The sequence below is a fragment of the Budorcas taxicolor genome, chromosome 11, assembly GCF_023091745.1.
Source record: "Budorcas taxicolor isolate Tak-1 chromosome 11, Takin1.1, whole genome shotgun sequence".
Lineage (NCBI taxonomy): Eukaryota > Metazoa > Chordata > Mammalia > Artiodactyla > Bovidae > Budorcas > Budorcas taxicolor.
In genome coordinates, this window is record NC_068920.1 from 30,153,917 (window position 1) to 30,179,526 (window position 25,610).

General features: G+C 41.7%; 1 protein-coding gene across 1 annotated transcript; it reads left to right on the forward strand.

Annotated features, from left to right (window-relative positions):
• The first annotated feature begins 12,164 nt into the window (after window positions 1–12,164).
• Window positions 12,165–13,106, forward strand: LOC128056928 (putative olfactory receptor 1F12P). The gene has a single exon (XM_052649755.1). It carries the CDS (start codon window positions 12,165–12,167, stop codon window positions 13,104–13,106), a length of 942 nt encoding a protein of 313 aa, XP_052505715.1.
• Window positions 13,107–25,610: the final 12,504 nt, after the last annotated feature.

Consider the following 25,610-nt stretch of genomic DNA (forward strand, 5'->3'; position numbering starts at 1 on the left):
GTAAGATGTTCATGTACAAAGAAATATAAAGCAATATAAAATATCAGTATACACATACACACACACACACATCAGTTTGTGACCCCCATCAAAGTCTTTAAAAATTACTAGTTCAGATACCAACTACTAATTTCACCAAACTACCACATTTATATTTTGGCCAAAACAATTATTTCCTTTGTGTTGTACATATGGAAACTTTTATACTTTATTACTTTTATTTGTTTCCCTGGAAGAGGAAGCCTGAAAACTAAGCCCACCATGTTACTGGAAATGGACTCTCTGTGACCTGTTTTTTCACTCCTGCTATTTTTCAGGTGCCTGAATACAAGTCTACCTGAACCATGGGGACTTGGTCCATGGAGAGCTTGGTCCATTCAACTATCTTAACAAATCCGATTATATTTTTTCTTTTTTTTTCATCCAACAAGAAACAAAAATGTTTTTAATAGAAACAGTACAAATTTCAAACCCAGCTGCACTTACTCTTTTGAAACACCAAAAAAATCCTCTTTTCAAATGGTTAATTCCATATTAGCATTTACAATATCATTACTGTTGTTCTTCAGAGCTGGGACAACGTTTGCTCTCGACACATTTGCTTGTGACATGACCAGTTCTATGCCCTTTACTTCCACATCTGCCACATCTGTTTCAACAACCTCTTCCTGTTCACTCCCTTCTTGTAGTCTGTGTGTTTTCTGGAATGGTTGAGACAGCTTTACCTTGAACTGTTCATTCTCAGCAGCTACTAACTGTGCTTGCTGAGATAAAGCCTCAATCTTGGCTTAAAAAAAAACCCGTGTCAGTATCTGATGCTGACAATTACCAGTGTGGATTGAAATAAGGTAGAAATTTACTTGCTTACACTCACTTTCAATGTCTGTATGTTTCTTATTGTGACCTGATAGCAAATATCTCAGAAACAAGCACTGGCTCACAGTAGAGATAAAAAATATCATTTGTTAAGGTGGACTTGTACGCAGGGACCTACCCTGGCACCAGAAAAATAGCAAGGGTGAAAAAATAGGTCATAGAGATTCCATTTCCAGTAACATGGTGGGCTTGGTTTTAAGGCTGCCTCTTCCAGGGAAACAAAATAAAAGTGATAAAATATAAAAAGTTTCCATAACTTTTGAAGGAAGGAAATAATTTAATATTAAGTAAAAAAAGGTTTTAGGCCAAAATATAAATGTGGGCAGTCTCCAGAGAGAAAATATGTTTTTATCTTTAGGGTGTTAGACAAATCTGGAAAAACCTTACCTCTGATTTTCTCAAGTTTATGAGCTATAACAGGAAATATAAGCCAGAGCTTATTCGCGTGGGGAGCTAAGAGGCATCCCCTCCTTGAAAATCCAGAAACCAAGATTCATATCGTCAGGGAGGAGGTAGAGATATTGCCTGCATGCATGCTCTGTCACTTAGTAGTGTCCAACTCTTTGCCCCCACGGTAAATTATAGCCCACCTGACTCCTCTGTCCATGGGATTATCCTGGCAAGAATATAGGAATGGGTAGACATGAGTTTGAGTGGGCTCTGGGAGTTGGTATTGGACAGGGAGGCCTGGCGTGCTGCAGCTCATGGGGCTGCAGAGTTGGACACAACTGAGCGACTGAACTGAACTGAACTGAACCATTTCCTCCTCCAGGTGTCGTCACAACCCAGAGATCAAACCTGCATCTCCTGTTTTGCCTGCATCTCCTGTTTGGGCAGGTGGATTCTTTACCACTTAGCCACCTAGAAACTGTAGAGATATTGGAAGCATGTAACATGCTGGTGGGAATATAAAATGGTGCTGCCACTTTGGAAAATGCTCTGGAAGTTTCTCAATGTTTGAACACAGATTTACTGTATCAGTTCTGCAGATTATCCTACTCAGGGTGGACCCACAGTGACAAAGATTGTTCAGTGACTGTGCAGCCCATGTGTGACCACATCCAGGGCGTAGGGCTCACTACCTCGTGCTCCTGCTTCTCTTACCTGGAACATCCCTGTGCAGACGGACTCTGAGATACACACAAGTGTCCCTGCCTCCTGGGTTCACACCTTGTGGACTCTCCTCCCCTGAGTGTGGGTGGGAGCTGTGACCTGCTTCTGACCAGTAGAATATGGCAACAGGGACATCACTCCTGAGATTAGATCACAGAAGAGCAAAACCCCATCTTGCTGGCTGACTTTCTCCTTGTCTTCCCTGCTTGCAATCTCTGATGACGGAAGCAGCTGGGCTGGAAACATCTTTGTTTCACGAAACTGAGGTCAGCCCCCTACCAACATCCAGCAGAATACTAAGGCCTCCAGTCTAACAGCTCAGAGGAAGCCACTTAGTGTTCTCCCTTCAGGCAGCCCTTGCCTTTCTTGAAGACAGACATGCTGCTTTCTCTTTACAGCATAATGTCAAGTTCTCTGGCGATCCTAGTTGCTTTCCTCTAGCTCCATCCAGGAGGCCCCAGAAGGGAGCAGCACGCAGGGTGGGAGGAAGTGCTGGTGAGCAAGGGTGTGTCCAGACCCCTCCTTGGAGAGATGTTCCCAGGGAGTCAGTTGGAAGAAGAGCAGTCAGGGCAGTGAGATGGGAAGGAGAAGAGTGAACACCCCTGGGACCTCAGGTCCACATGAGGCTGTGTTTCAGGCTGTGAAATATCACAGTGATGAGGAAATCCTGCACAGCCCCTGCTGGTCTTCCCCCTTCAGCATCTGGAGAGGCCAGCTCACACCCGGATGCAAACATTGCTGATGCCCCACAGCCCTGATGTGAGCCCCTCTTCCCCCACCTCCAGTGAACACACTCCATCAGCCAACATAGGCCCAACTCTCCTGTCACTTCAGACCCTGGGACCACCTGTAGTGAGTGTGGGAAACACAACAGACTCCCCACCAGTCTCAGAGCCCAGAGGGCAAGGGAAGCTGTCAGAGCCCAGAGGAGGTGACCCTTAGTGTGGTAGGTGGACAGTCTATGGGAGTCAACACAGCAGAATAAGTACACACTTGGGCTCAGCGGTCAGACTGTTTCATTAGAATCATGTCTCAACCAACTGACAGTAAGTCAAGCTCCCAGAGATCCGTTTCCTTGTCTGCAAAATGGGCTTGAGAGCTGTCCCTATCTCATGGACTCTTATGAGATTTAAATTAATTTATGTAAATACTTGAAAACAGTACCTGACATGTTTATTAAGGGAGAATCCTGGGAAGGAAGAGAGCCCAGGCATGTGGCTCCTGTTTCTTTCTCCCAGGAAGATGAGGATAACTTCTCCCAACACTCATTAACTCAGCCTCTTCTTACTTGTGTGCAGAGAGAGAGCAGTCCTGTCTCTTATATCCCCTGAGGAGAGGGCCACAGGAGAGGCCAGGATGGACCAGGATGAGAAAGCATCAGAGCAATGGACACCCACATACATTACAGAAATGGGAAAACACAGCTGTATATTGGTCATTTTTCAGTGCATATACAGCTCTTGGAGTACAGCATCCACACATTTCTGGGTGTTACCTCTAAGCTCACACATTACCTGAGGCTTTAAGAGGTCCTTCCAGGAGCATCCCTAGTGGTCCAGTACGTGGGAATCCATCTGCCAATGCAGGAGATACCGGTTCAGTCCGTGGTCTGGGAAGATCTCATATGCCACAGGGCAGCTGAGCCTGCGGTCACAACTGCTGAGCCTGCTTATTCTGGAGCCCTGTTCCATGACAAGAGAAACAACTACAGTGAGCAGCCCGCATCAGTTCAGTTCAGTTCAGTTGCTCAGTCGTGTCCGACTCTTTGCAACCCCATGAATCGCAGCACGCCAGGCCTCCCTGTCCATCACCAACTCCCAGAGTTCACTCAGACTCACATCCATTGAGTCCGTGATGCCATCCAGCCATCTCATCCTTGGTCGTCCCCTACTCCTCCTGCCCCCAATCCCTCCCAGCATCAGAGTCTTTTCCAATGAGTCAACTCTTCGCATGAGGTGGCCAAAGTACTGGAGTTTCAGCTTTAGCATCATTCCTTCCAAAGAAATCCCAGGGCTGATCTCCTTCAGAATGGACTGGTTGGATCTCCTTGCAGTCCAAGGGACTCTCAAGAGTCTTCCCCAACATCACGGTTCAAAAGCATCAATTCTTCGGCGCTCAGCCTTCTTCACAGTCCAACTCTCACATCCATACATGACCACAGGAAAAAAATCATAGCCTTGACTAGACGGACCTTAGTCGGCAAAGTAATGTCTCTGCTTTTGAATATACTGTCTAGGTTGGTCATAACTTTTCTTCCAAGGAGTAAGCATCTTTTAATTTCATGGCTGCAATCACCATCTGCAGTGATTTTGGAGTCCAGAAAAATAAAGTCTGACACTGTTTCCCCATCTATTTCCCATGAAGTGATGAGATCGGATGCCATGATCTTTGTTTTCTGAATGTTGAGCCTTAAGCCAACTTTTTCACTCTCCTCTTTCACTTTCATCAAGAGGCTTTTTAGTTCCTCTTCACTTTCTGCCATAAGGGTGGTGTCATCTGCATATCTGAGGTTATTGATATTTCTCCCAGCAGTCTTGATTCCAGCTTGTGTTTCTTCCAGTCCAGCGTTTCTCATGATGTACTCTGCATAGAAGTTAAATAAGCAGGGTGACAATATACAGCCTTGATGTACTCCTTTTCCTATTTGGAACCAGTCTGTTGTTCCATGTCCAGTTCTAACTGTTGCTTCCTGACCTGCATACAGATTTCTCAAGAGACAGGTTAGGTGGTCTGATATTCCCATCTCTTTCAGAATTTTCCACAGTTTATTGTGATCCACACAGTCAAAGGCTTTGGCATAGTCAATAAAGCAGAAATAGATGTTTTTCTGGAACTCTCTTGCTTTTTCCATGATCCAGCAGATGTTGGCAATTTGATCTCTGGTTCCTCTGCCTTTTCTAAAACCAGCTTGAACATCAGGGAGTTCACGGTTCATGTATTGCTGAAGCCTGGCTTGGAGAATTTTGAGCATTACTTTACTAGCATGTGAGATGAGTGCAATTGTGCGGTAGTTTGAGCATTCTTAGCCCACGTACGTACATACATACATACAGCTAGAGAGTAGCCCCTGGTCTCTGAATCTAGAGAAAGCCCACGTGCAGCAACACAGACCCAGCACAGCCAAAAATAAACAAAATTAAAAAGAGAGACCATTCCACTGTTACATTAGCTGAGTGCTTCACAGGGATGGATATCTGATAAGAGAAGTGAATCCTGACCATGTGATGTCTCACCTCCTTTGCCCCAGATGGGTCCTTTTTTATCTCAGGCAACATTGATAGATCACAAATTTTAAGTCCAAGGACAGCCAGTACTCCTGACAGAGTGTTGCAAGCAGGGAAGATAAAGCTTATATTTAGTGAATGTCAACTCATGCCAGAAAAGGTAATTTGTTATTCATGTAATAGTTGATATTTGTTGTCTCAGGGCCTCTTGGGGGAATGATGTGTTCAATCCTTCTTGAAAGGCTATTAACAACTTCCACATCTTATAATTCCCTGAATCTCCTGGAGAATTGTCTGTCAGGTACATTATCCCCAGGGTTGCCACTGGGAAACCCACAAGGGGAAAAGTAACTATTACTAGAGTGGAGGGAGCTTGTCAAGATTGGATTCCCAGAGGCTACAAAGAGCTATAAATTTCAATGTAGGGAAGCCGACTTTGTGGTCACTCCAGTTCTTACTAAGCCAGCCATACGTTCTGCAAGAACCATTCCATCTCTCATCCTTGTATATCTAGGGGGTGGGAAATGCAACATTCTCCTGTTTTTGTTTTTCCCATTAGCCTGGAGGCTGACTTGGAAGAGAAAGTCTCATCCCAGAAGGTTACTAATATGAGCATCTGGTAAGTGCGATAACCTTTAATTGGTCAAAGCCACTAAGAAATGAGTCAGACTTGGAAACAAGCACTATGTGACTCTCTATCTCTTTCTGCAAATCTACTTTTTCCTTCCCAAGCTGCAGACAGGTTTCCTTTGCTATTCAGTCCACACAGCTTGAAGTGGCAATAGATTAAATTCTAAATTTTCGTATCTTCTCTGCCCAAGAACTAACCCTACTTCACCTGGCCATCCCCCACCACCCCTCAAAGACCCCTGAGTGAAAGGGCAGGGACTTTGATGGAAGGATGGAGATAATCACAGGGCGATTTTCTCTTGGAGATTTCTCTTTAAGCTGAAGAAAAGGATCTACACACTAGAAGTAGCTACTGACAAGGTAGAGATGCCTTCTACTTTTTAAGTGCGAAGTGGTGAAAGTCATTGGTATTTTGGGGCCCAGAAAACTCAGGGCTGCATCAACACTAGTCACACTGGCAGCTCTGAGAGCACTGGTGCCTGACATAGCATCATTTTTGTCAAAGCAAGCACTGGCAGAACAGTAGTGATGAGTGACTTAGATCAGAAGGGGAAGAAAATAGAGGGTTCTATCCACGAGGCTGAGGGAAAAGAGTTCATGTGAGAACTTTCTGGGGACTCTAAATATAAACGGTGGCAAATGATAGAAGCAGAAATTTCTTTTGTGCCAGCCAGATGTAGAGGTGAGGGAAATTACAGAGAGAAGAAACTTTCCAGGAAGGACTTTTAATAATTTTCTTCCTTCTGCTTCTTGCAAAGCTCAGAGCCTGCCTTCTCCTCCATCTTTGCCCACTTGATATTCCATGGTGAAATGCTGTAGTCTCCACAGATATCAGAGAACAATTTTCCAGTGAACATTTTTGAATGCCCCCTATGTGGTAAGAGCAATGCCAAGTGATATGATACAACTCTATCCTGTGTTTCCTGAAACTGTATCAGCCTGAAGCCCAAGAGTGATAATAAACAACAGGCTGTTTTTTCATCTACTATTACAATCCCTGCAGTCTAAGGAAAATTGCTTTAATTATTTCTGGCAATTCCCCGGAAGTTCTTGCATGAGCTCTGTGTTCTCTGGAGTCCAAAGCACCAATGCCTTTCTCCATTTTGCCTAGCTGTATGTAGAACACCTCTCTCTTTCCATTCAGTTTTATTAATCAATCATTAAAAAATTAGTTTAACAGAATCCCTCGATTTTCTTTAGTTTCTGCCATAGACTCTTCATCTTTTTGGCTAAGACATAAGATAATGGGGCGGGTTAAAAACCAATAGTAGAATCAAAGATGTGTTGTCTTGCATTCTCTGGCATGCAGCTCATTCTACCCCAAAATCAGTCTGTCTTCATAGGCAAGTATAAGTATTGGCTTATAAAACTGAGTTTCCCTATACAAATATAAAATCTGAATAAAATCCAGTCCATGTGCTCTCCAAAGTATCTTACAAGTGAAAAAGAATCATGAAAACAAAAGAACAAATACATAATTATTTATATTTATAGATCTTCCCTGGTGGCTCAGACAGTAAAGAATCCACCTGCAGTGTGGAAGATCTGGGTTCCATCCTTAAGTTGGGAAGATCCCCTGGAGGATGGCATGGCAACCCACTCCAGTATTCTTACCTGGAGAATCCCCATGGACAGAGGAACTTGGTGGACTACAGTCCATGAGATCACAAAGAGTCAGACATGACTGAACAACTAAGTACTACACATATATATTTACATGCGCGTGTTGGTCACTCATGTTCAACTCTTTGGGACCCCATGGACTGCAGCCCATCAGTCTTCTCTGTCCATGAGATTGTGCAGGCAGGAATACTGGAGCAGGTTACCATTTCCTCCTCCAGAGGATCTGTCCGACCCAGGGATCCGACCCACATCTCCTGCATTGGCAGGTAGATTCTTTACTACTGAATCACCTTGGAAGCCCATATATATTTGAATAGTGTATATTTTATATATAGTCTCAATGGCTACTTAGCTTAGAATAAAAGTCACTAAAAAATATGCATTGAAAACACATACTTCTCTCTGATATAAGAAAGAACTTCTTAAGTTTTTAAGAAGTATATTCATTCATTCAACAAATACATGTTGATTGCCTCCAGTATGTCAGGAGGCATAGTGATTTTAAAAAAAAGACAAATGTCCTGATCTTATAAATCATCTATTTTATTGATGCAGATTAGAAAATAAATAAGAAATTATTTTTTAAGAAATAAGAAAAATTTTTGATAGTAATGAATGACACGAAGGAAAATGCAGGGCAATGCAATAGAGAATATCTTGAGGAAAAATTCAATTGAGGCAGTCAGAGAATTTCAAGACAAGAAAAGCCAGATAGACATAAACTTTCAGAGTATGTTAGGAAATTCTAAGGATGAGAAATTGAGCATGGCAAGAGAGAGTGCTAGAGAGGTAAGAAAAGGATTATGAAGAATCTTTTATGCCATAATAAGGAATTTGGAATTGGAGTTGAAGGTAATTGAAAACAACTAGAAGTTCTTAAGAAGGGAAAGTGACGAAATTTTTGTTTTAGAAAGATAATTCTTTTGTTGTTGTTCAGTCAGTAAGTTGTTTCCAGCTGTTTGTGACCGCATGGACTCCTCTATCCTCTGCTATCTCTGGAGTTTGCTCAGACTCATGTCCATTGAGTCAGTGATGCCATCCACCCATCTCATCCTCTGTCAATCCCTTCTCCTCCTGTCCTCAATCTTTCCCCAAATCAGGGTTTTTTCCAGTGAGTCGGCTCTTCACATCCAGTGGCCAAAAGTTTGGAGCTTCAGCACCAGTCCTTCCAATGAATATTGAGAGTTAATTTCCTTTAGGATTGACTGGTTGATCTCCTTACAGTACAAAGGACTCTCAAGAATATTCTCCAGCACCACAATTCAAAAGCATCAGTTCTTCGGTGCTCAGCCTTCTTTATGATCCATCTCTCACATCTGTACATGACTATTGGAAAAACCATAGCTTTGACTATTTGGCCTTTGTCAGCAAAGTGAGATCTCTGCTTTTTAATCCGCCATCTAGGTTTATCATAGCTTTCTTTCGAAGGAGCAAGCATCTTTTAAATTCATGGCTGCAGTCACCATCCATGGTGATTTGGGGGCCCAAGAAAAGAAAATCTGTCACTATTTCAACTTTTCCCCTCCTGTTTGGCAAGAAATGATGTAACTGGATACCATGATCTTAATTTTTTCACTCTCCTCTTTTACCCTGATCAAGAGGCTCTTTAGTTCCTCTTCACTTTCTGCCATTAGAGTGGTATTCTTTACAAAATATGAAAGAAAACTTGAAAGGAGGAAGACTACAGGAAGTAAAATGAATTTTAAGTTTATTACAAGTATTCAGATGAAAATGATGGAAGTCTGACAAAGGCAGTATAATTAGGAATGAAGAAAAGGAATATGAGTGTGAGAAAAGTGAGAATCAATGGAGCTTGGTGATGCACTGGATGAGTCAAGGATAATTCTAAATTTTCTGGCTTTTATTGAAAGCTCCTTAAGGGTAGAGACCATGCCTTTCTTGTCACCACTGTTTTTCAGTGCCTAAAACAGTGTGTTAATTTGTGGTAGATGTAAATATATATTTATTTAATAATAAGATTCTTCTTCCCCAAAAGCAATATCAACAAGACTTAAGAATTGATTAGATGTACAGGTTAACGAAAGGTAGAAGTCCTGGGATGACTGCCAAGTTTTCTTTTCTTGAATAACTGGATACACTGTGGTGCTATTTATTGATAAAGGATACATGAAGAGAGGAACAGTCTTCAAGCAGGGAGGAGAATTTAATGGATTCAGTTTGGGAAATCTTAGATACAAGTGTCTGTGATATCCAAGTTGACATTCAAAGAGCACTGGGAATATGAGCCTGAATATGAAAGAAAGTTGCACTAGAGAAACAAATTTGGGAGAGATTGGCATACAGATAGTATGAAACCCAGGGGATGAATAGACTCATCAACAAATATCTGTAGGATGAAAAGAAAACAAGGTGTAAGATGAAAACCAAAGAAATGCCAACATTTCAGGGATTGTCAAAAGAAGTAAATTCTGCAAAACAACTGGAAAGAAATAGCCAGAAAGATTAGAGGAAATCTGAAAATAAATCCAAAGAGGAATAGAATTTCTCTAGGAAAGAATCCTAAGAGGTCTAAAAACACAAGGACTGAGAAGTGTCCACTGAATTCTTTCAAGAAGACTTGGCAGAGCAATTTATTGGAATTCCTGGGGCAGTAGACAGAATGACATGTGATGGGAAATAAGTAGGATGTGGGGAAGTCAGTTCTGTCAGGGCTTGTATCATGGAAGAGAGAGTCAGGAAGAAGCCAGAAGTAGTCATGGATCTGGAAAGGGATGTTGAAGATGGAAGATACTGAAGCTGAAAGTATGGGTCCAACAGAGCAGGAGAACATTCAAGTTATAGAAGAGAGAAGGGAGTTTTAAGAGAAGTGGGAAAGGCGGGGGGGGGGGGGGGGGGACATATGTGGAGGTGTCAATCTTTTCAGGAAAGAAAGATAATGCTTTTTTGTAAAAGGAGGGAAGGGGGAAAGGAAGGATAAATGAAGATGCAGACAAGTTTTCTGCATCATGTCAAGAAGTCAGGCACATCCATCTTGCAGTGGTTTCTATTTTCTGTGAAACTACCGTAAGTGAAGCAATTGATGTGAAGGGACGTGCTGGAGTAAAAAATTTGAGAAGATTTAAAACAGTCATTGCAAAGACAAGAAAGAAACCTGCTTTACCCCTAGTCTGGTTTTGTCAACCATAGTTTGCATTTTTTGAGTAATCACTATTTGCTAAAACCTTTGCATACACCAACTCATTTCATTTTCACAACAACCTTTAAGGCAGGTGCCATTATTATATATGAGAAAATTAAGATTTAGAGAGGTTAAGTGACCTGGGGTCTTGTTTCACTGTGGCCGGCCTCAGAGCCCACACTCTCCAGGATTTTTTCTGTCTCTTGGAGAGTACTCCATTCTTCTGAAATTATTCACATGTATATGTGAACATTTGTCCTCTGAATTATTTTCTATGACAATTATTTAATTTTCTTAATTATTTAATTACAGTATTTTCCGTCCACAACCTGATTTCAAGTTTCTTGCGTTAGGAGCTTTGTCCTCTATTATTTCGTGTTTTCTATAACTCCAAGAAATGCAGGAGCACAAGTATTAACAACACTTTATAAACATGAAGCCTTTTTTTTTGTAGTTATGGTTAAAATATTACTAAACTATTAAAAGAGAATCTTTTAAATCAGCCATATTTGGACATAACTTTCTGTATGTGTTCCTCTTTACCCTTATCTACTAAAGAAGAACACACAGTGTGTTATATAACTACATGTGCTATATAACTTTTAAAATTATTTATAAATATTTTCCTGTTTCTCACAGTGTTCAGGTAAAATAATTTTTGGAGTTTTAACTTTTTAAACTTGTCAGGCACATTACTATGTTTTTTCTTTTTATCTTAAAAATATAAAATAGTTTGTTTACATCTTATGAATCCTAAATGGCAGATGTCTGACTTATTTCCAAGAACAATGGTTCATATGGGGTTGGACAAAAACCTGTAAAATATTCATCATTTAAATCTCCATGTTTGGCATGGAGTCCTTTAGTGTGTCAGACTCACAGATATGTTCCAACACACAGCTGACAGGCAGCCACACAAAATGGAGAATGTGCAACAGTTGGTATCAACATGGAAAGTAGGAAGAGAGTCTTTGCCTACTGTGGGGAGATATACAGAGATCCTCCAAAACCTCAGAGGTGGAAACACTCCAATAAGTATATCAACTGAAGAAATGGATGGTCATGCCTAAGGTCCACTGACCTTGGGCTTCCCTCGTGGCTCAGACAGTAAAGAATCTGCCTGCAATTGAAGAGACACGAGTTCAATCCCTGGATTGGGAAGATCCCCTGGAGAAGGGAATGGCAACCCACTCCAGTATTCTTGCCTGTAGAAATCCATGGACAAAGAAGCCTGGCAGGCCACAGTCTATGAGGTCACAAAGAGTCGGACATGACTGTGACTAACACACAAGTTCCACTGAGGCTTGGTAGAGAGCATCAGAGAGGAAATAGGATGGCCTAAAGAGAAAATATTTAGTAAATGAGACAAGACTAGGTGAGCATGTAAAAAATGAGAAGGAAACATTTTTTTTCTGTCAAAAATATTTCATCCTCCAGGACTTCCCTGGTGGTCCAGTTGCAGGGGGCACAGGTTTGCTCTCTGTCGGGGAAGTCCACTTGCCGCAAGTTGCAGCCAAAAAAAAGTCATCCTCTGGTCTTCATGCAGATACTTTCAAGTAATGGAAAGGCAAAACCAAACCAGCATCTCTGAATTTCTCCTCCTGGGTTTCTCAAGTTGGCCAGAGCAACAAGAGCTGCTTTTTGCATTTTTCCTGTGTCTTTACTTAGCAGGGCTGTTTGGAAACATACTCATCTTGCTGGCCATTTCCTCAGACCATCGCCTCCACACTCCCATGTATTTCTTCCTCGCCAATTTGTCGGTGGTGGACCTCTGCCTTCCTTCATCTACAGTACCCAAGATGCTCCTGGATATCCAAACACACACTCAGTCCATCTCCTATCCTGGCTGCCTGGTTCAGATGTATTTCTGTATGATGTTTGTCAATATGGACAATTTCCTTCTCACGGTGATGGCCTATGACCGTTATGTGGCCATCTGTCACCCTTTGCGTTACTCCACCATTATGACCCAGCACCTCTGCATCTCCCTCGTCGGTGGACCTTGGGTAATTGCCTTTTTGAACCCCCTCTTGCACACCCTTATGATGACCCATCTGCATTTCTGCTCTAACAATGTCATCCACCATTTCTTCTGTGATATCAATGCTCTGCTCCCTCTATCCTGTTCTGACACCAGTCTTAATCAGTTCTTGGTTCTTGCTGTGGTGGGGCTAATCTTTGTGGTACCCTCAGTGTGTATCCTGGCATCCTACAGCCTCATTACCTCTGCTGTGATGAAAATTCCTTCTGTCAAAGGAAAATTCAAGGTGTTCTCCACCTGTGGATCTCACCTTGCCTTGGTCATTCTTTTCTATGGAGCAATCACAGGGGTCTATATGAGTTCCTCATCTAACAGTTCAACCGAAAAAGACACAGCAGCATCAATAATTTTCATGGTCATAGTCCCTGTGGTCAGTCCCTTCATTTACAGCCTAAGGAACAATGAGCTAAAGGGGGCTTTAAAGGAGATTTTAGGCCAGAGCAAAATCTTCTCCCAGTGATTCATTCTGGCTGAGTTCAATAGGTGGTAAATCCTAATGAGATCATTATTTTCATTCTCATCATAATTGGAAAAACTGTGACAAAATACCTACTTTTGCTTTATTGACTACTCCAAAGCCTTTGACTGTGTGGATCACAACAAACTGTGGAAAATTCTTCAAGAGATGAGAATAACAGACCACCTGACCTGCATCCTGAGAAATCTGTGTGCAGGTCAAGAAGCAACAGTTAGAACTGGACATGGAATAATAAACTGGTTCCAAATCGGGAAAGGAGTACATCAAGGCTGTATATTGTCACCTTGCTTATTTAACGTATATGAAGAATATATCATGCAAAATGCTGGGCTGGATGAAGCACAAGCTGGAATCAAGATTGCTGGGAGAAATATCAATAATCTCAGATATGCAGATGACACCACCCTTATGGCAGAAAGCAAAGAAGAAAGAGCCTCTTGATGAAAGTGGAAGAGAAGAGTGAAAAAGTTGGCTTAAAACCCAACATTCAGAAAACTAAGATCATGGCATCTGGTCCCATCACTGCATGGCAAATAGATGGGGAAAGAGTGTAAACAGTGACAGACTATTTGGGGGGCTCCAAAATCACTGCAGATGGTGACTGCAGCCATGAAATTAAAAGATGCTTGCTCCTTGGAAGAAAAGTTATGACCAACCTAGATGGCATATTAAAAAGCAGAGACATTATGTTACCAACAAAGGTCCATCTGGTCAAAGCTATGGCTTTTCCAGTAGTCATGTATGGATGTGAGAGTTGGACTATAAAAAAAGCTGAGCACTGAAGAATTGATGCTTTTGAACTGTGGTGTTGGAGAAGACTCGAGGGTCCCTTGGACTGCAAGGAGATACAACCTGTCAATCCTAGAGGAAATCAGTCCTGAATATTCATTGGAAGGACTGATGCTGAAGCTGAAACTCCCAATACTTTGGCTACTTGATGCAAAGAGGAGAAGGCAATGGCACCCCACTCCAGTACTCTTGCTTGGAAAACCTCATGGATGGAGGAGTCTGGTAGGCTGCAGTCCATGGGGTCGCTAAGAGTCGGACACGACTGAGCGACTTCACTTTCACCTTTCACCTTCATGCATTGGAGAAGGAAATGGCAACCCACTCCAGTGTTCTTGCCTGGAGAATCCCGGGGACGGGGGAGCCTGGTGGGCTGCTGTCTATGGGGTTGCACAGAGTGGGACACGAGTGAAGTGACTTAGCAAGATGCAAAGAACTGACATTTAAAAAGACCCTGATGCTGGGAAAGATTGATGGCAGGAGGAAAAGGGGTCAACAGAGGATGAGATGTTTGGATGGCATCACCGATGCAATGGACATGAGTTTGAGGAGGATCCGGGAGTTGGTGATGGACAGGGAAGCCTGGTGTACTGAAGTCCATGGGGCTGCAAAGAGTCAGACACAACTGAGCGACTGAACTGAACTACAAAATACCTAATTAAGCTTGACACCTACCTCACTTTGCTACAAACTCTGGGAATGACATGATCATAGGACTTATCCACTTGAGTTCCCTAAGATATTAATAATGTGGCAAATATTTAAGTCTCTGAAAATCTCAATACAAATATGCAATCAGCATTAAAATGCATCATTAAGACATCCCATATGGCTAGGATTAATGCAGGAATATGGGGAAAACATAAAAGATAATTTCCCTAGGACTGCCCAGAGTAGACAGGAATAGGTAATTACATTGTCATTCATCAAAAACAGTAGAGAATAAATGGGCTATGTAATGAAAGTTTCAAACCATGACTACAAGTTGAGGTAAGAAAAACAAAGATATTAGCAAAGGCTTAAGAGGTCAAGTAAGGCTTCAGTGAAAAGACAGTACTTTAATCTGGGGCTTAACCACAGATGAGTTTTACAAAGGAATAATGAAAATATTCAAAATATATGAGGAAGAAGTTTAGGTAAGGAGGACCACGGTGTGTATGAGCAAATGTATTGAATAAATTAACCTTAATGCAGTGAAGGGTCCATATTGGGATTGGTGAGAATGGGGGATGGATTATTTCTCACCCCAATGTTTTATTCATGTTTTACAGCTATATTGCATGCATTTCCTATAATCAGTCTTTATTCCTTTGTGTTAAAAATAAGATTTATATCTGTTGTCTATGTGTATACCTATATATCTTCATGATGCTCTACAAAAAATTACCTGGGAGGCTATTAATTATAAATTTAAATTTTAAAATTTTGTGTGGTTATTTACTCTGTGATATGCATAGAGTTGCCTATATGAGTAGACCCTGCCAGCAATAGAAAGCATATGCCCTTGTTAATTTTGATTTAAAAATCATATCTGATTTAACATTTTCTGTGTCCACAATGTTCCCCAAAGCTCTGCAAAGAGCATTGTTCCATAGGCCATAAGTCCCATATTTTAAGTCAAACCATCCAAAATATTTCCTCAAAGCTGGTTTTTAAAAATGTTCAATCATTTTTTATGACGTGATCGCTGAGAGACAGAATTAAAGATAAAAAGATAAAGATGAGATAAAGATACAGGTTTTTTTCTTAAAAGACATCCTGCTATAAACATGTATTTACTTATGATAAGAAGACCTTCTACAAATTACGTTTGTGGTTTTTACTCTTTTATGATGAGAGAGAGGTCAGAAAAATTTGTTGGAGCATGTAAAGATCAATGCAAATAACACTGGTGCAAAGAGAGAAGCAACAGCAAAAATCAACTAGTTCACAATTCCTTGTCTCTTGAGATATCTTTGTGGGTACCAGATATATTAGTTGCAAATAAGAAATCAATTATTCTTAATTAAACAGAAAGCTTAATGAAAAAGTACTGTTCATTATGAACTCATCAGGAATTCATAAAATTGCTGGAAGGGTTGGAGAAATGGAAACATGCTCTTGGATTGGAAGAATTAATATTATTAAAATGGTCACACTGCCCAAAGCAATCTACAGATTTAATGTGATCCCTATCAAATTACCCATGACATTTTTCATATAAATAGAACAAATAATCCTAAAATGTATATGGAGCCATAAAAGACCTGGAAGTGCCAAAGCAATGCTGAGAAAAAGAACAAAGCTGGAGGCATAACCCTCTCAGACTTCAGAAAAAACTACAAAGCTGCAGAAATCAAAAGAGTGTGGTATTGGCACAAAAAACATGAGGATGTGGAGAAAACAAAACCCTTGTACACTGTTGGTGGTGTAAATGTAAACTGGTGCAGGCACTGTGGGAAAGAGTATGGAGGCATCTCAAAAATCTAAAAACTGCCATATGACCCAGTAATTCCACTCCTAGATTTATATATAAACAAATCAAAAAACACTAATTAGAAAAGATACACGCACCTCAATATTCATAGCAGCATTATTTATAATTGCCAAGATGTGGAAGCAACCTAAGTGCACATCAATAGATAAATATATAAAGACTATATAAATACAATGGAATACTACTCAACCATAGAAAAGAATGAAATTTTTTTATCATTTGCAGCAAGGTAGATAGACTTGGAGAGAACTATGCTAGCAAAATATGTCAGACAGAGAAAGATAATATATATCTTTTATCAGAGAAAGATAATATATAATATATATATGCAAAATATACATCTGTATATATCACACATGTAAAATCTAAAAAAATAAACTTGTTAGTAATAGCCACGCATTCTGGGAAACAAACTCACTCAGAGGACAATGCAGATAGTGGAGTGCAGTTTATTACACTGGGGGGCCCAAGGCAGAGTCTCCTCTTAGCCAAGGACCCTGACCAGCATTTGTGAAAATCTTTTATACCCCATGTGCACGTGTCCGAACCCACCACCCCAATTTCCTTGAGACTTACATAAAACAAAGGAAGGGTAAATACAATCACAATAACCCCATCATTCATGTGTTATGTGTTCAAACAGTTAATAATCAATAAGACTTTATGACCTGTCTGAAAGCAGGGGTGATTGTTTTCTCTTAATTGATGAGTAACCTGGATGTGATCTTCAAGATTCCCCTGTCCAGAGGGGGTCTTATCCTTCTATTGTAGTTTCCATAGACACTAAGCACAGAGTTCAGAGTCCATTGGAGAGGTAGTCGAGCATGAACAGCATGAACAGGCCTAAGATGGAGTCCAGCTCTGTCTGTTTCCTCCTTCAGTATAACAAAAAGAAATAGACTCACAGATATAGAGAACAAACTAGTGATTACCAGTAGGGAGAAGGGAGGGAGAGGAGCAAATTAGGGGTAGGGAACTAACAGGTAGATACTACTATATATAAAATAAATAAGCTACAATGATATATTGTATAGAACAGGGAATATACTCATAACAACAGAATATTTTATAATTATTATAAATGGAGTATAACCTTTAAAAATTGTGAAATGTTGTTGTACACGAGACATATTATATTGTAAATCAACTACATCTCAATTTTAAAATGTTTAATAACTTCACTAAACAAGAGATGAGAGTAGAAGGTCCACGTGATGCAGAAATGATATTCTGATTTAAATATATATATGTAAAGAAGGCTGAGCGCCGAAGAATTGATGCTTTTGAACTGTGGTGTTGGAGAAGACTCTTGAGAGTCCCTTGGACTGCAAGCAGATCCAACCAGTCCATTCTGAAGGAGATCAGCCCTGGGATTTCTTTGGAAGGAATGATGCTAAAGCTGAAACTCCTGTACTTTGGCCACCTCATGCGAAGAGTTGACTCACTGGAAAAGACTTTGATGCTGGGAGGGATTGGGGGCAGGAGAAGGGGACGACAGAGGATGAGATGGCTGGATGGCATCACTGACTTGATGGATGTGAGTCTGAGTGAACTCCTGGAGTTGGTGATGGACAGGGAGGCCTGGCGTGCTGCGATTCATGGGGTTGCAAAGAGTCGGACACGACTGAGCGACTGAACTGACTGACTGATATAATATATATATACTGGATGTATCTGCGTTCCACCGGGGAGGATAAAACAAGGATTCGGAAAAAAGGTTTCCTGTAAATCCAAAGGTGAAGTTTGAACCGTTTCTCTGCTGCCTGAGCTTTCATTTCAGGGCTCTAGACTGAAATGTCCTAAGAGATCAGTCCTTTAGGGTGTTCAGGAAGGACTGATGCTAAAGCTGAAACTCCAATACTTTGGCCACCTCATGCGAAGAGGTGACTCATTTGAAAAGACCCTGATGCTGGGAAAGATTGAGGGCAGAAGGAGCAGGGGACGACAGAGGATGAGATGGTTGGATGCCATCACCGACTCAAAGGACATGGGTTTGGGTAGACTCCGGCAGTTGGTGATGGACAGGGAGGCCTGGCGTGCTGCGGTTCATGGGGTCGCAAAAAGTCGGACACGACTAAGCGACTGAACTGAACTGAAATGAGACTGAAATGGGCCCATTAAAAAGTTAAGGATGAAGCTCACATGAGATGTAAAGCCAAGCTTACTGCTACCGAGAGGAGAAAAAACGTCTCCTCCACGCTCCCAGAGCTCCAAGACTGGCGAAGACGCCTGGGAAATGGAGTCCCAGACCCTGAGGATACCCGAAGGCTTCTGGGAAGGGCAGTCCAAAGTCAGCCCATCTCCTTCTGCGCAGCCTCAAAAGTCTCTGTGAAAGGAAGCCTTGAGAAGTCGTGCAGCGCCGTCCTATCACCGGAAGTGTCCGATCGGAACCAGCCCTGTGGGAGAGGTGAGTCCGGGTCTGGGGACCCAGGTGTCCGGTCCTTTGTCTCCTTTAAACACCCAGTCCCTATCATGTTCCCTTCGGGATTGCAACAACCCTGTGACACTCTGGACCTAGGACCTTAGAGGAATCCCGAGGAAATGTGGAACAAGGTCTGGCCTTGGGAAAGCCTTTGCGCCGGCCTGTATCTGGAATGGATAGGGGTTTCCACAGTTACCCCGCCGCGTGTGACGTCATCGTTGAGCGCTGAGAGGGCGTGGTTTGGGGGACTGCGGGCCTTCCGGCTGGCTGAGATTGTAGGGTCGCTGGGAAAGAACGAGGCGGGGAAAGGCGGCATCTGTCTCGGGTCGACTGCGTTCTGCCAGAAGAAACTGTCCCAGGGTCCACCCCAGACTCCTGCTCTCCTCCTGGGAGGAGTAACCCGCCTTTTTGTACGAAGAGTGAGACAGCTTCGGCATCCTCATGAAATTTATTAACACAGTAAATATTTAGTATTTCCTGTGTACTGGGGATGCCTAGAAACTAATATTGAAACGAGTATCACGTTCTAGAATGAGAGACCAGACAGCAAAGCAGGCAAGTTAGTTGGAAGACCGGAAAGTGCCTCAGTGTGAGAAACATAAGGTGCTGTGAGAGCCTTCGTCATCACGCACTGTGAATCCCCTGTTCCACTCTGTGACCTCTACTGGAGGGATAGCCCCCCACACCTCATACTTCTACCTCATCGTACACACCCGGAAGCTACCCATCCACCAAGAACCTACTCATCCAAAAAGAAACCTCCACTTCACCAGTTCTCCAACATAACTAATTATTCCTTACTCTCTTTACCAAACCTCCAATGTCACTAATTACTCCTTACTCTGTTGTGATATTTGTTTACATATTTGCTTAGCTCCTCTCGGCCGCCACCACTGACCTCGAACGTGGGGTAGCTCCCATCTATTTCTTTATTGACTATTCCAAAGCCTTTGACTGTATGCATCACAATAAACTGGAAAATTCTGAAAGAGATGAGAATACCAGACCATCTTACCTGCCTCTTGAGAAACCTATATGCAGATCAGGAAGCAACAGTTCACTTCAGTTCATTTCAGTCGCTCAGTCGTATCCGATTCTTTGCGACCCCATGAATCGCAGCACAACAGGCCTCCCTGTCCATCACCAACTCCCGGAGTTCACTCAAACTCACGTCCATCAAGTCAGTGATGCCATCCAGCCATCTCATCGTCTGTCGTCCCCTTTCCTCCTGCCTTCAATCCCTCCCAGCATCAGAGTCTTTTCCAATGAGTCAACTCTTCGCATGAGGTGGCCAAAGTACTGGAGTTTCAGCTTTAGCATCATTCCTTCCAAAGAACACCCAGGACTGATCTCCTTTAGAATGGACTGGTTGGATATGGAACAACAGACTGGTTCCAAATAGGAAAAGGAGTACATCAAGGCTGTATATTGTCACCCTGCTTATTTAACTTGTATGCAGAGTATATCATGAGAAACGCTGAGCTGGAAAAAGCACAATTGGAATCAAGATTGCCGGGAGATATATCAATTACCTCAGATATGCAGATGACACCACCCTTATGGCAGAAAGTGAAGAGGAACTAAAAAGCCTCTTAATGAAAGTGAAAGTGGAGAGTGAAAAAGTTAGCTTAAAGCTCAACATTCAGAAAACTAAGATCATGGCATCTGGTCCCATCACTTCATGGGAAATAGATAGGGAAAGAGTGGAAACAGTGTCAGACTTTATTTTTCTGGACTCCAAAATCACTGCAGATGCTGATTGCAGCCATGAAATTAAAAGACGCTTACTCCTCGGAGGGAAAGTTATGACCAACCTAGATAGCATATTGAAAAGAAAGCAGAGACATTACTTTGCCAACAAAGGGCCGTCTAGTCAAGGCTATGGTTTTTCCAGTGGTCATGTATGGATGTGAGAGTTGGACTGTGAAGAAAGCTGAGTGCCGAAGAATTGATGCTTTTGAACTGTGGTGTGGAGAAGACTCTTGAGAGTCCCTTGGACTGCAAGGAGATCCAACCAGTCCATTCTGAAGGAGATCAGCCCTGGGTGTTCTTTGGAAGGAATGATGCTAAAGCTGAAACTCCAGTACTTTGGCCACCTCATGCGAAGAGTTGACTCATTGGAAAAGACTCTGATGCTGGGAGGGATTGAAGGCAGGAGGAAAGGGGACAACAGAGGATGAGATGTCTGGATGGCATCACCAACTCAATGGCCATGAGTTTTGATGAACTCTGGGAGTTGGTGATGGACAGGGAGGCCTGGCATGCTGCAATTCATGGGGTTGCAAAAAGTCGGACACGACTGAGTGACTGAACTGAACTGAACTTGCTTAGGTAGTTTTATAATGCTCATCCTACACAGTGATGGTAAAGCACTAGATGCTCAAAAAATGTTTACTAGTTTGAGGTTATTAAGACATTTGAAACCCAGCTTTAGGGAGAATATATCTAATCCTTGCAAATTAGATTATTTTTATCTAGAGTTGTGGGCTGTTTTAAGTGGATAAGAAGTGATTAAACATCTGAAGACAGAACTTTCAGCTATCGGAGGGGGTAACATATGTTGTAGAATGAGATAATGCCCATAAAGTATTAGGCCAGTTCAGTTCAGTTCAGTTGCTCAGTCGTGTCTGACTCTGCGACCCCATGAATTGCAGCACACCAGGCCTCCCTGTCCATCACCAACCAGAGTTCACTCAAACTCATGTCCATCAAGTCGGTGATGCCATCCAGCCATCTCATCCTCTGTCATCCCCTTTCCTTCTGCCCCCAGTCTCTCACAGCATCAGAGTCTTTTCCAATGAGTCAACTCTTCGCATGAGGTGGCCAAAGTACTGGAGTTTCAGCTTTAGCATCATTCCTTCCAAAGAAATCCCAGGGCTGATCTCCTTCAGAATGGACTGGTTGGATCTCCTTGCAGTCCAAGGGACTCTCAAGAGTCTTCTCCAACACCACAGTTCAAAAGCATCAATTCTTCGGCACTCAGCTTTCTTCACAGTCCAACTCTCACATCCATACATGACCACTGGAAAAACCATAGCCTTGACTAGACGGCCCTTTGTTGGCAAAGTAATATCTCTGCTTTTGAATATGCTATCTAGGTTGGTCATAACTTTCCCTCCAAGGAGTAAGTGTCTTTTAATTTCATGGCTGCAATCAGCATCTGCAGTGATTTTGGAGCCCAGAAAAATAAAGTCTGACACTCTTTCCACTGTTTCCCCATCTATTTCCCATGAAGTGATGGGACCAGACGCCATGATCTTCATTTTCTGAATGTGGAGCTTTAAGCCAACTTTTTCACTCTACACTTTCACTTTCATCAAGAGGCCTTTTAGTTCTTCTTCACTTTCTGCCATAAGGGTGGTGTCATCCGCATATCTGAGGTTATTGATATTTCTCTCGGCAATTGATTCCAGCTTGTGCTTCTTCCAGCCCAGCGTTTCTCATGATGTACTCTGCCTATAAGTTAAATAAGCAGGGTGACAATATACAGCCTTGACGTACTCCTTTTCCTATTTGGAACCAGTCTGTTGTTCCATGTCCAGTTCTAACTGTTGCTTCCTGACCTGCATATAGGTTTCTCAAGCGGCAGGACAGGCGGTCTGGTATTCCCATCTCTTTCAGAATCTTCCACAGTTTATTGTGATCCACACAGTCAAAGGCTTTGGCATAGTCAATAAAGCAGAAATAGATGCTTTTCTGGAACTCTTGCTTTTTTTGATGATCCAGCACTACCTGGTAAACACTTAACACATCTAGAAAACATAACAAGAAGTTAAATTAGCTCTCTTTATCAAAAGAATGTCCCAATAAATTAGTAAGAATTGAGACATACATCATAGTTCCAACCCCACCCCACCCCCACTTTCCTCCTCTGTCACTGCTAAATTTTTTCCTCATTTGCACCCACTCAGACTCTTGTTTTCCAAGATTCAGTCTGAGCCTGTGAGCTTCATTTCATACTCTCAGAGAATTATCCTCAATATTTATGTTTAACTTCCCTTTCCATGGATCTTATCTAAACTTGTATTTCCATTCCTAACTTCTTTCCATTAGAATCTCTTAATATCTTTTGGAAATGTTTTTCTAAGTGGATGTCTCATTGGCATCTAAAATACGGAATATACAAAGTAATAGGAAACTCAAATTTCTTTATTTCCCCTTTTATCCAATAAATCAACAAAAGTGAGAACTTAAGGATAAATATAAATAATGCATGGTCCTTAACCTCATGGGTCTCCAATCAATAAACATAGAAAATAACAGAAGATTATATTTGTTTTATCCACAGATGTTATGTGTTAGGAGCCTAGAACTCAAAGTCAAGTTAATGAATTCTTTCTCAGAAGTATTAGAATTCTTAGTCACTCCAGTTACACCCTGTAAGCTGATCTCACCACCAATCTGCTGTTCATTCACACTTTCTCAACTCTTTACTCTCCCTTCCTTTTTGCCTTTCTGGATCTTTCTTATCCTTTATTGTTCAGGTTAAGCCCCACCACCTGTAGGAAATATTTGCACACGTACACACACATTCTCCCCCTACCTCAGAACTATTAAGCTATTCAGTGTCTCTACCATACAATCTGTTCAGTACTTCAGCTTTCAACATTTATCAAACATTTTCAGTGTGTATCATGTGAAGCAGGTTTTGTTATTTAAATGTTCTGTTTCCATGTGTGTTTTGTGTCATTTCTTTCCAACTCTTTTGCAAACTCCTTGGAAACTCAAACACTATTTTTTAACTTCCTTATATCTGTACATCAGAATACAGAAAATCCAGGCATATCCCATATTAACTAGATCAGCATCCCCATAGGCAGAAGGCCAAGGAATCTATTTCTAACGAAGTTCTCACATGTCAGGCAGTGAACCCAGTTCTGAATTCAGACTTTCTTAGAAATCACTGCCATATAACTTCTAGCCCAATGCTTTGCCATGTTAAGGTCTTAATAAAGTATATGTTTGTGCAACAATCAGTAGTCAGCTTGGTGAAATATTTAGTAGAAGGACCTGAAAGATTGATATTTGCCTTTCACTAGGACTTCACTTCTGAATTAGTTTATTCAGTTTTTCAGTTCAGATGCCAAACAGACCATTCCCAAGTGCTGCTAAGACTTGAGGAACTGATATCTAATGATAAGATTCACAAAAGATTGATAAGCAGGTCTTGGTGCAGTTTATTATGCTTTACTGGTAATCTAATAGGCCTCAATATCTAGGACATGGACTGAGCCATTAAACTCGGAAGGCAGAGAGAATTGTTGAGACAAAAGGAAACAGATTTATCTAAGATTTTGAGAGAAGAGGCTCATTACACTGAAATTGTTAACCACAGCCTTTAAGGAAAGTTACCTGATTTTTATTATTTAAGAGATGTCTTAGTAATCCTAGTTCAATGTTCTGAATAATTATAACATTCTAAGCCTGTGTTTTCCCCACACTTTGAGGACAGTTGCCTCTTTATGTCCTTTTATGGTCCATCCTAGAGATGAACAATATATTTATCTCTACAAACAGTATTTATCTGGCCATTCTGCTCAGAAGCTTTCCCTGGCTCCCCAGTGCCTAAAAGATAAACTCTGAATTCATGAGCTTGACATTTGAAGCTTCCTTCAACAGAACCTTTGTCTCTGTAATTTACTTATGCAAACCTACTGACATTTTGCCTTCCCACTTGTGTTCCTACCATTAACCCGTTGTTCAAGGTGTTCCTTGCTTGTAATTTCCTGTTTCTCTCTCTCCAAACATCCTAGTCAAATTCTATCCATTCATCAGAAGTTAGTTTTTTAATTAAGCTTTTCCTGACCATTGAAACCTACTGTGCTCTTTTCCATCCCCAACTTATTGAGCACTTCTGTCATTTTTCTCTTTTTTGATGGTTATTTTTCTTTATGAGTAATACATAATTTAATTGCATGTGACAAAGTAACATTTATTATATGGAACAACAGAGTGGTTCCAAATAGGAAAAGGAGTACATCAAGGCTGTATATTGTCACCCTGCTTATTTAACTTATATGCAGAGTACATCATGAGAAATGCTGGACTGGAAGAAACAACAGCTGGAATCAAGATTGCCGGGAGAAACATCAATAACCTCAGATATGCAGATGACACCACCCTTATGGCAGAAAGTGAAGAGGAACTAAAAAGCCTCTTGATGAAAGAGAAAGTGTAGAGTGAAAAAGTTGGCTTAAAGCTCAACATTCAGAAAACGAAGATCATGGCATCCGGTCCCATCACTTCATGGGAAGTAGATGGGGAAACAGCGGAAGCAGTGTCAGGCTTTATTTTTTTTGGGCTCCAAAATCACTGCAGAGGGTGACTGCAGCCATGAAATTAAAAGACGCTTACTCCTTGGAAGGAAAGTTATGACCAACCTAGATAGTATATTCAAAAGCAGAGACATTACTTTGCCGACTAAGGTCTGTCTAGTCAAGGCTATGGTTTTTCCAGTAGTCATGTATGGATGTGAGAGTTGGACTGTGAAGAAAGCTGAGCATCAAAGAATTGATGCTTTTAAACTGTGGTGTTGGAGAAGACTCTTGAGAGTCCCTTGGACTGCAAGGAGATCCAACCAGTCCATTCTGAAGGAGATCAGCCCTGGTATTTCTTTGGAAGGAATGATGCTAAAGCTGAAACTCCAATACTTTGGCCACCTCATGCGAAGAATTGACTCATTGGAAAAGACTGATGCTGGGAGGGGTTGGGGGCAGGAGGAGAAGGGGACGACAGAGGATGAGATGGCTGGATGGCATCACTGACTTGATGAACGTGAATCTGAGTGAACTCCGGGAGTTGG

Excerpts from the sequence above, each read along its gene's own strand:
- LOC128056928 (XM_052649755.1), top strand. The coding sequence starts at position 12,165 with ATGGAAAGGCAAAACCAAACCAGCATCTCTGAATTTCTCCTCCTGGGT.